Source organism: Suncus etruscus, chromosome 8 (assembly GCF_024139225.1).
Source record: "Suncus etruscus isolate mSunEtr1 chromosome 8, mSunEtr1.pri.cur, whole genome shotgun sequence".
Lineage (NCBI taxonomy): Eukaryota > Metazoa > Chordata > Mammalia > Eulipotyphla > Soricidae > Suncus > Suncus etruscus.
The window spans coordinates 96,829,260-96,841,314 of NC_064855.1; the positions used below are offsets into that span (position 1 = coordinate 96,829,260).

General features: G+C 37.0%; 1 protein-coding gene across 1 annotated transcript in view; it reads left to right on the forward strand.

Moving 5' to 3' along the window:
• Positions 1-499: 499 nt before the first annotated feature.
• Positions 500-12,055, forward strand: part of NDFIP2 (Nedd4 family interacting protein 2) — a 102,556-nt gene continuing 91,000 nt past the window's right edge. The window contains exons 1-2 of the mRNA XM_049778510.1: positions 500-636; positions 6,721-6,851. Of these exons, the coding sequence (XP_049634467.1) occupies positions 500-636; positions 6,721-6,851 (268 nt within the window). The remainder of the gene's footprint in view (positions 637-6,720; positions 6,852-12,055) is intronic.

Genomic DNA, 12,055 nt, shown 5'->3' on the forward strand with positions numbered 1-12,055 from the left:
ATATAGCAAGTCACATTTTCCTCTATCTCACATGGTCATTCCTTTGAAGATGGGTATGTCTGTGTCAAATCTCCTTTTGAAAGGATACCAGTCCTTTTGGATTAGAGCTCATTCACATGCCTCAATATAGCTTAATTATCTCCTTAATGCCCCATCTCCAAATGCAGTCACATCCAAGGTCCTAAAAGTTGGGCAAAATCGGAATTGGGAGGGAATGGAATTCTACAATTCAGTCCAGTCCACAATATGACTTTATGTTGTTCTTAGACATTTTAACTGTCAATCAAACATCTATACTAAGAGAAAACTACAAAATATTTAGAAGTCACAACCGCAGCCCACAGCCATAGTCACAGTCACAGCTGAAAATTCATGGAAGCACTGGGCTTCAGGCTGAAAAGTTTGGGGGTACCCTCAGGAAGCTAAGCTTAGCTAAGCATGCAAAGTTCCTGCCTTGCTGAAGCCCCAGAAGTTGCACCCACACCCCACAGCCTTCGCTATGCAAATGGTTCAGCTTCACTACATCACGGTTAATTTCTGCAGAGATACCAAGCCTATGAAAGAACAGTACACAGATTTGAGGGCTGAAAATTCTGGGGTTTTCTCAGAGTGGGAGCAGGAACTCTCCCCACTTCAGTAACAGATGCCCTAGCAGCAGCCACACCCACATCTCAGAGCCATGTAAATAATGGCCCAGCTTAATAGCTTCATGACTAATCTTGGAAGAGATGCCAACCAACCTGACGAAACTCATGGGTATACCATTTTGGGGACTGTAAACTCTGGGGCTCCCACAGGAGGGAGGTGGGCTGAGAATCATCTCAGTTTTACAGATTCTGGAATTCCTGAAGCCAGGAGACACCTCCAAATTCCATAATTCTGACAGCCAGTAGGAGCACAACAAATTAGATAAGGAAGCAGCATAGAAACCAACAAAGCTCAATAAACAAAAGCTCAATAACAATTTCCACAAGTATTCTTTTACTTATTTTTTGACAATTCTGTTAGCCATTTACTTATAACAAGCAATATAAAGTAGGTTATTTTGGGCAGGTTTAGTGTGAGTGTAGGAACCTGGGGAAAATGGTGGAGAGAAGATCACACTGGTGGGTGGATTTGTATTGAATGCCTGAAACAATTGTATTATGAACAACTTTGCAATCCATGGTGTTTAAATAAAGTCAAGAAAAGATAAGAATAAAAACCAAGTGTTTATATAATTTTATAAGTTATAAATGAAAGAATCAGCCCTTTATAGCCATTTAATTGTAAAATCATAAATAATGAATTCTCATTTCATAATTAATTACAGAGTCTATTAACATTCCATCTGGACAGAAGCAAATATTAATGAGGCTTATAAGATAAATTGGGCTTCAATTTTCCAAACTCCATATAAATAGAATATAATGCTGATTAAATTAAATTTGGCCTTTTGATATCCCTTTTATAAAGGGAACATTGAACAATATTTGAAGTAGAAATTAGGAATTGCAGAACATCACGAGTAGTATTTTATAAACAAGAAAATTCTATTACCTTTTCAGCATACAAACAAAATGATCAAATTACATTGAGTACGACACAAAGGGAAGACCTGGGGCTATTTCTCAGCAGAATTACTTTTCATTGTTGTCTTTATAATGAGAGTCATTTCTGCCTTATTAAAGGGAAAAAGTTTGAACAAAGTACTCTTTGGAATTCTGTCTTTTTGAAAACCAAAAGTCATAAGAAAATGTATCAAAAGGAAATGTAAATAATATCCTGAGGAAAATGGAGAAAAGGGTTATTTTCTTCATATTTTATGCAGCCAGAAATGTGGATTTACATAATCTTTTAGAGAAACCTTATATTTTATACAATAGGATATCATTCCTGCAGCATATATATGTATATATATGATTATATATATATATACATATATATTTGGCTGAGGGCTTTTCAGTTTAAAGGTTATCTGTGAGGGTCTTGGTATTAAGGTTAAGGAATTTTTTGTTATTAGCTTTTTGTTTGTGGATTTTTGAGGGGGGTGTAGGGGGAACACTTTTTGCAATGCTCAAGGGTTAATCCTGGCTCTGAGCTCAAGTGATAACTCCTTGGAAAACCATATGTTGTGCTAGGAATCGCACCTGGGTCTGCCTCATGCAAAGCAAGCACCCTACCCACTCACTATACTATCATTCTGGCCACTATTTGGTTTGTAAAGGACCTGTTCATGTGTTGAAAGTGGCTAAAAAAGGGATGAATTCAATATTAGAGATCAGAAAGCTTACCTAGTTTTAGCTTTTTCCAGTCAAAAAGTAAGGTTAGCTGTCTTCATTTTACCTTCCCTTTTTTGATATATAATATATATCAGTCATATAATAGTGTGTGCTTCAGGAGACCAACCACAAGGGAATTTATCCTTCATTCTGGTGACAAACTAGCCTGCAATCCACATTTCTAAAGTGTACTTCCTTGATCTTTTTCTCCATAGAACCCCTTTCTTGTGATTGTGGAGACCAGTTGGCTACTATGAGAATCCATCTACCATCTTCTCACCTGAGGGCCTGTTAATAAAAATCTTTCACCATCTGTCACCATTTCTCAATGTTGATGAGCCCTGGAGCTGCAGAGGAAATGGACTAGATCTTCAGGGTTACATGCTGAGGGACAATAATTGAATTCTGATACCGAGTAACTGAGTTCTGCATATCTGCAATAAATGCCACTTGGTTGTGATATTTCTTTCTTTCTATTGTTATATTTTATTTGCTAATATTTTGTTAATACTTCTATGTACATTTTCTTGAGAGTCTAAGTATGTAGTTGGAATTTGGTGTAAAGATACTTTTAGTCTTTAAGAAGAACTGGAAAACGTTCTCTCTATTTCTAGTTTCTCAGACAGATTGTATATAAACATTTAATTTCTTCTGTAAATATTAGGCCTTTCTAGTAAAACAATCTAAGCTAAATATTTATTTATTTTGGTTCTTGAGCCTCACCCATTGATGCTCATGGGTAACTCTTGGCTCTTTACTTAGTAATTACTCCTGGAAGTGCTCAGGGACCAGGTTCTCACCTGGTCTCACCTGGGATGGAGGTGAGTCACCAGCAGTCCAGACAAGCACCCTAACCTGCTATACTATATCTCCAGTTCCAAGATATTTATTTTTGACAATAATATAGGCCATGAACGTGATAAATTGAGTAGTAATAGTATTATTTAGGTTATGTATTTCACCTTAGATAAATCTGGAATTTGTAATTTTCAGGGAATTTGTCCTTTTAATTTTAATGCTTATTAGTTAATGTTCATAAGATTATGCATAATATTTACTTATTCATTTATTTTTCTGGGAGGTCTATAGAAAATTTTTTTGCTGTATTTCTGATATTAGTATTATGATAAACTCATTTTTTCAGTGTTGCTAGGTTATCATGTAATCTTCAAAGAACTAGTTCTTTTTGTTTTTACTTTACTTTTCTACTTTAGATCTGATTGAACTCTATATTATTTGGGTTTGCTTTGCTTTATAATGTTTTTCTTCTTTTTCTAGTTCTAAAATGGGAAACATACATTATTAATTTCAGATTTTTTTTCTAACTTAAATAATTAATGCTATAAATCACTGTTTTAGCTATTGTCTCCCAATTTTTAAGATTTGTTGTTTAGGATTATTAGTCTTTTTGTCTCTTTGTGTGGCATCAACTTTCTTTTTTTGTCACTATCTTTGACTTTTTATTTATTATTTATTATATTTTTGTTGCTTTGGATTTTGAGTCATTAGAAAGCCTTTCATCACATCCAAGTTAAAGAGAGAAATTTTCCCCTTTTTGGGAGGGCCACATCTGGCAGCTACTTCTGGCTCTATGCTCAGAAATCGCTGCTGGCAGGCTTGGGGACCATATGGGATGCCAGGATTTGAACCACCCTCCTGGATGCCAGGCAAACACGCCCTACCCTCCATGTTATCTCTCCGCCCCCATTTTCTTTTTAATACTGTATCGCATGTAAAGTTTATGTTTAGATTTCTAATGTATTTGGAATGAATTTTTATTTTTGTGTGATATGGTAATTTATATGTTTTTCTGATGGCTTACCAGTAGACCCTGGACCATATTTTTGTTTGTTTGATTTGACCACACCCCCTTAGAGCTCCAGGGCTTGCTCCTGATGATGCTCAGGGAACAATTTGTGATGCTTGGGATCAAACTCTCCTAAGGTAGATGCAAGGCATGCTCCCTACCAATGTACTATCTCTTTGGCTCAGGTCCTGAATCATTTTATTATTTTTATTTTGTTTGGGTGGGCACACCTTGTAATGTTTGCTTCCTTGCTTTGTGGTTGGGTTCAGGGAACTATAGGGGATGCCATGGATTGAGAGACTGAGGTCAGTTTCATTCAAAGGCTAATACCCTACCTGCTACACTATTACTCCTGATCCCAAACTCAGAAAGCATTTTAAAAATCTACCCTTCAACCTAATGATGAGAAGAGTAACTTTTTTACATTTTACTTTTTTTTTTTAAATTTCTTGGCTCAGCACTCAGAAATTACTCCTGTGAAGACTGAGGGGACTATATGAAATGCTGGGATTTACCCTGGTCAGATCATGTTCAATGGAAAACACCCTGCCCACTATTGTGTTAGCCTCTTACCATTTACTTCCTATGATTCGTTTTTATAATCAGTTGGAACTAATCTAGGCTATTCTATTTCATGATTTCTTAAACTTTTCGCCTTGTGAACCCTTTTCACTTGAAATGCAACATAGCAAATGCTCACAAAAACACCTCAGATTCATTATGCATTTGATTTTGATTTTGATTTGAATTTAATTTTGTTAGTTGCATGTTCAGAGATTTCACTGTTGCTATTTTTGTTTTTCTTTCTCACTCTTCACAATGTAATAAGAACCTGCATAGGATCACAACAAACCGTTTAAGAAGCTCTGCTCTCATCTACTATTTTGCTACTCAAGTGCTTGTGACAGAGGATTTGTATGTTTTATGTTGGTAGAGCTATCCTAGCTACTTGACTTTAATTTTTCAGTGTTTTCCAGGCCTTTCTTACCTGTTTGTCTATCTCTATGTCTTATCTAGCTTTATAATAACTTGCTAATATATGTACTGATTTTCTTTTAATTACAATCTAGTCAAATAAGTACAAATGTTAAGGTTATAAAATATCTTCCTACTCTAATACTTTTCAAATTTATCCTACATTCCTTCATATTGTGTGCATTCCTCAGATTTGAAGAGTATATACTCAGCATCATATAATGATTCATGTCTTTTTATCAGAGTGTACTAGATTAGTGATCCAATAATACTTTTCTGTATACCCTTCCATGTAATGGCTTAACTGATTAGCAAATAACTCATTGAAAATTTAAATATGGTTCCATATTTGTGTGTGCATAGGGATCTGCCTACAGATAGGCAGGTTTTACAGAATATAGTATGCACTTATATGTCTTTTATGTCTTACACTCTGAATCAGAAAGTTTTATCTACTCCCCTACTTAAGTAGAAAATTTTTCTTACTACTCTCTTAACAACTTACTTAAAGAAATAAGTAAGCCATGCATAGACCCAAGAGTTAGTCCAGTGATCTGCAGCATAATTCTCCATGTAAAAAACTTGGGTTTGATCCCAATACTAAATGCTCTTCCAGAACTGTGAGTAGCAATCTCTAAATACCAAGTTAGAAGTAGAGCTTGAGAACCACAGGGTATGGCCCCTAATCAATGCTACCGCTGTTAATAATTATGATAATTAATAACCAATAGTTAATTTTAATAAATAAACAACAAATTATTAACCCAACAAATTTTGCTCATTATCTCCAAAATTCTATGTTTTACAGCTTTATTTGGGGGGAGGGTCACAACTGGTGGCACTCAGGAATTACTCCTGGTTCTGTGCTCAGAAATCGCTCCTGGCAGGCTCGGGATATATATGTGATGCTGGGATTCGAACCACCAGCCATCCTTGGTTGGCTGCATGCAAGGCAAACACCCTTCTGCTGTGCTATCTCTCTGGCCCTGCTTTACAGCTTTGTAAGTCTTAGTTCTCAGGAGTAATTCGTCCACCAGAAGACAATATAATGGCTCTATTGAAGTGGAACACAGGATTGTCATTTGAATTTCTTCTGCCATTAATTTGGCAGGAAGGAAAAAAAAAGGTGATTTTATTAGCTATAAAATTAAAACTGAACCCCAATTACTAAGGAGGAAAGTGAATTTGCTACTATAATGTAGAAACAAAGGACTACAGTGGGATCCTAAGAAATTCTCTGCTAGATCTTAGTACTTTCATGCAACTAAATACAAACTAAACAAACAGGAATACTCTTTCCAGGAATTAAGTTTTGAATGATAATACCAGGAAATGAACCTTAGTTACTTGGTTTATTATTTGAGAGAAAAGGAAATTCGAAATGGATAATAGAAGGGAAGGGAATAGATATCATCTAAAGCTTCATGGCCAATGATAAAAACACAAACTGTATATGTTTTTTAATTTGTATATGTTACGTATATTTCCTGTAGCTAAAGTATGGGGCGTACAATATGTATAGATTGGGCTCTGGATTTGATCCTGGGCTCCATGAAATAAAAATAAAATTAAAATATATGCCAATATATCGTTCTCTGGCTCCAATCTTGCTATTCTATGATAGAGCAGCTGGTCAAAACATGTCTTTAGCCTGTTAAGAACATCATCCTTTGCCAGTGGTGAAAACTGGTGCGACCCTCCAGGCTATAACAACAGGAAGCCAAGCCCTTTCATATTTCAGTCTGAATTCTGTGCAGAGGAATATCAGATGTGCCCCGAGGCCAAGCTCTTCCTACTAGAAGTCACCAGTGAGCTGCTCTGGCTTCCCAACACCTTTTGGGAATGGTGTTCCCCCTCTGGAAACCCCTCTGGAAAAGTTCACTCACAACCTCCAGCATTGCTGAGTCTCTTTCACAGACCAGTGCTAGCCTTTTTCTGGCATTTTCTCTGGTCACCAGCAGGCTGTGTGCCACTAGGAAGCTCACTTCCTCTGTGAAGAGATTAGAAGAATCTTTTTTTTTTCCCTTTTTTTGGTTTTTGGGCCACACCCGGCGATGCTCAGGGGTTACTCCTGGCTGTCTGCTCAGAAATAACTCCTGGCAGGCACGGGGGACCATATGGGACACCGGGATTCGAACCAACCACCTTAGGTCCTGGATCGGCTGCTTGCAAGGCAAATGCTGCTGTGCTCTCTCCAGGCCCGAGCTTAGAATCTTGACCCATGGACATTCTATTTTCTGTGTTTTCACAACTGAGGGATAGAAGTTGCCTTTTTTGGTTGTTGTTAAATTATTTATGTGCCAAATATTTTTTTTTAAAAAAGAAAAAAGTGAAATTGGTGGAGAAACTTCTGGAGAACTGAGGTAACTTTGGCAGGGAGAAAGTGAATAAGGAAGTAGGGACTGCAAAGAGGGACCCTGCCACAATAGCATAATGTGATATTGGATCTTGGTGTGAAAAAAAAACCTGTAAATCAAGAGGGAAAAATTTTTTTAAAGGAAAAAACAGTGGGAGGCATGAAGTTAAAATGAAACTAAATATCAGCTAATGTTGCATCACTATCATAGGTCAAACATAAAAAAGGAAACAAGGCCAGAGAAGAGAGATAGCATAGGGGTAGGGCATTTGCCTTGCATGTGGCAGACCTGGGAGGAGCCCATTGGATTCCCAGCATTTCATGTGGTCCCCCAGTCTGCCAGGGGTGATTTCTGAGTGCAGAGCCTGGAGTAACCCTTAAGCACAGCCAGGTGTGGCCCAGAAACCAATCAATCAATCAATCAAGTTTTTTTAAAAGTAAACAATCAAAATAACAACAATAATAGAAAACAAATACCCAAACCCCAATGGTCCTTGCAATTTCAGAAGATTAACTTCAGTGTGAGTCCCACACTAAGGGCTATTATATGCCATGGTCTGGGCATTTTCAGAGAGAAGGAGGCATTTCAGGAAGATAGGTGAAGCCATACTGCAAGAGAAATGCAATTCTACTGTAGAGCAACAGGGATGCTAATATGACCTTGATCCCAGGCTGCCCAGAGCCATACATGAGGAGCAACCCACAGGAGAGGCTACAAAGGCTAGAAATAGAAGGAAAGAAAAGTGCCTCAGAAGAATGGAATTAAGGGCGAAACATGGAACATAGACACAAACTCCTGTGTTAAGGGAAATGTGAAATAATGCAATATCCTGGCAAAGGGGACCACAGCTGAAGATCAGGTTCATAACTATTCTGAGAGAAAGAGAGAGAGAGAAGAGGAGAAAGAGAGAGAGAAAGAGAGAGAACAACAAAAAGACACAGCCTGGGGAGGAAACCTGGGCCCAGCCAGTATGGTTGGTGATGTGGGGAGGGAAGATGAACAAAAGAAAAAGGTCAAACCAGCTCAGACTAGGTCTACCATCTCTTAGGAAATTATTTGGGGTCTAGGTGTCTACTGTGGCTGGACTTTGGCCTTTATTGAGTTATGTATAGAAGATGCTATCTCCCTAAAAGTTTCTGTTGGTAATAAAAACTATTCTTCATTTGTATTTTTGTTTTTATTTGGGTGGGGAGCATACCCAAAGATATTCAGGAATAATCTTGGCTCCCGCTAAGGAGTCAGTTTTGGCAGGACTCAGAGAGCCATAGGTGGTGCTAGGGATCAAATAAGGCTGGCTGTGGTCAAGGCAAGTGCTTTACCCACTGAGCTATCTTGTTAGCCCTCAACTTTCTTATGTTGTTATTTTTCAGTCAAGAGCCCCTGTGATCGTCCCATACTGGTGAAGGAAGTGTATTTTTTATGGCAGAAACCCAACTACAAACATGTTTGTAATCATGGTGCTTAAATAAAGATATTATTAAAAATAATAAGACCCCTTGTGATATAGCAGGCATCTGTTGTTTTATTTCCCACCTCCCAGCGGCATCCGGCATCTTATTTTTAATGTATGATAGCTTTGTCTTTCATGATCAACTTCAACTATGTATAAGAATATTTGTTGGAGTGGTGCTTAGGAGCAACTTGGGGCTATGTGGTATGAAGGATAGAACTGGGGGTTTTTGGATGTGAAATAATCACTCCATTCCTTTCAGCTGACTTATGGGCCCTATAATCATTCTTTATCTTTTTTTTTTTCTATTCAAATATCTGGTAGAGTGCTGGAGTGATAGTACATTCAGCAGGGCACTTGTCTTGCACATGGCAGACCTGGGCTTGATCTCCAGCACTCCATAAAGTGCCCCAGTCCCCACTAGGATTTATTCCTGAGTCCAGATACAAAAGTTAGTCCTGAACACTGCTAGGGGAGCTCCAAAAGCAGAGAAAGAAAGAAAGAAAGAAACAAACAAACAAACACAACAACAACAACCAAAAAAAAAAAAAAACAAGCAAATACCTGGTAGAGCTTTCATCTCCTGATTAGAGTCTGACTCATAAATCCTCCAAGCAGGACATGATTTTTGTCCAGCACATTGCCTTTTGCTCATTAGGTTTATTAGAAATAAGAGTAAATGTTCTGAATCACATGACATTTTGTTTCATGGTGTACCTTCTGTTCTCTCAGCGCCTGTGCCCCCAAAGAACAAAGAAGAGAATGTGCTATGGAACCTGATTTTATCTATTGTGCAATATAATAAAGGCCTTTGTGCCTGACAAACGTAAGGTTTCCTAAGACACTGTTGTAACTAATTGTCCAAAGTCATGATATAATAAACATCTGAAATAAAAATTGATGATGGTTCATACATTTTATCGGGTGGTACAAATGAATCAGCACTAGTTCACTAAACTTTGTCTTCTCAATTCTTTTATTTTCAGTGCTATAAAAAACTCATTATAACTTGCTGGTTAGAAAAAAATGACTTTCTTTTCTACGGCATCTTTTTCGTAATGAAATGGTTAGTGACTGATCCTTGAGCTCTAATTATACTGCAAAATTTTAGGATATGTTTTTGATTAAAAAAAAAACAAACACCACCCTTTAACACAACTATTTGTCAAGATAGAAACTGACCATTGGATTACATTAAAGAAAGCTGCAGGGCCCGGAGAGATAGCACAGCGGCGTTTGCCTTGCAAGCAGTCGATCCAGGACCAAAGGTGGTTGGTTCAAATCCCGGTGTCCCATATGGTCCCCCGTGCCTGCCAGGAGCTATTTCTGAGCAGACAGCCAGGAGTAACCCCTGAGCACCGCAGGGTGTGGCCCAAAAACCAAAAAAAAAAAAAAAAAAAAAAGAAAGTTGCAAACTGGAGATGATAATTTCGATAAAGTAGTTCTTGAACTTTAAACTCTGCCAGAATCACCTTGTGGGCTGGTTAAAACAGATTGCTGGATCCTACCTCATAAATTATGATTCAGTGTGTGGAGGACAGGGCCCACAAATATGCATTTCAAACATGTTTTATAAAATACTCATCTAGGGTCCATATTTTAAGAATTTATGTTTTTAGGCCAGTTATTCAGGACCTATTTGACTTTTGACTTCTCCTTTTATTTCCTTTACCCTGATTTAATTCCACATTATTTGCATTGTTTTCTTCTTTGTTCAGCGATCTGAACATATTCTCTTCAAGTATGTTTCCATCATCTTTTTAATTCTGTTATACTTTTCTTAGCTTTCTTCTTCCTTCCACATCTCAACTTCCTTTCAAGTATGTAAATATACTCTGTATTGCCAGTAATGAACATTAGATTTGGAAGAGAGAGTTTAGGATGTATTCAAATTTTTAAGTTAGTCCATTCTGGGACTCATGAGGAACATGAAGTTTTCTTTAATAATTCAATTTATAATTCTCCTTCGTATCAGCCTTTTGAGAATTTACAGAATGAATTTTTTATTGCTTCTTTGTGCGACTTTGTTATTGCTTCTTCATATAATTTTTGTTATTCCTGCTTTTACATTGATCTTTCATAACCCTTCAAACATCACTGATATATATGCAAGATCTTGTTCACACTACTTTGTCTTTAATATTCTGCTTCTACATTATGACATATCAATGATGCATTTAAATTTGTATCTTCCAATCATTAATATTTTGCAAAGAGTAACGTAAGAAGAAGCTATGAAATATTTCTGTGAAATCATTAGGGTTTACTCTACTAAAATGTCCACTGAAGACAATGACTTCACTTTTTTCCTAATTATGTAGAGTAGTATTAGTGACATAATACTTTGGAAGAATTGAGAAAATTGTCCTTCAAAATCCTTTTCCATGTTCTGTGTTACACATGAGCAGAGAATGTGGCTTCTTAAGTTCTTCATATAAGGACTCAGTGGGTTGAGCCAAAGTTCAAGGTAAATTCCTGCCATATCGGAGCCAATCTTGAAGCTAAATAGACTTAAACTACATTTTAGGGTCTCTCACTTGCATGTTTCTTTCCCAAAGCCAGGGGGAAATAACAGAAAATTTGAGTTTGTCAGTATTTATTTTTTTAATTAGGACTCTCCACACCAAATGGCTGTTTCAGATTCTGACATACCTATGTATAATGCAGACTTTTGTCATTTAAACTTATCTACCTGAAACTTCAAGGTAGTTATACAATTTCTAAATCTGTCATAAGCAAACTACATTCATCATCTCATCTAGGCTCTAGGTATAGTTTTATTTTAATTGTATCATAGATACCATCTTGTTAACTGCCTATAGATTATAAAAATATGACCATATTTATCAACTTATAGTGATACTGCATCATAATTTGCTATCACTATGCAAAAGTACATGTGTTAATATCATAACTCCTGGTGTATCTGTCTAGAACTCACAACAGAACTCAGGTTCAAAAACCCAGGTTCAGAACTCAGGTACAAAAGTTTTTATTTCATTCCTCCCTCCCAGCTTTCCTTTTCTCCCCTCCTTTCATTCATTTATTTGTTCATTCTTTAATTCCTTCCTTCCTTTTTTCCTGTTGCTCTTTCTTCCTTCCTTCTTTTTTTGTTTCTCTCTCTTTCTCTCTTTTCCCTTCTTTCCATTTTGGGGCTCTACTATAAAAAACAACATATGAAAGAGGTGATAGAATAAAGTAAGAA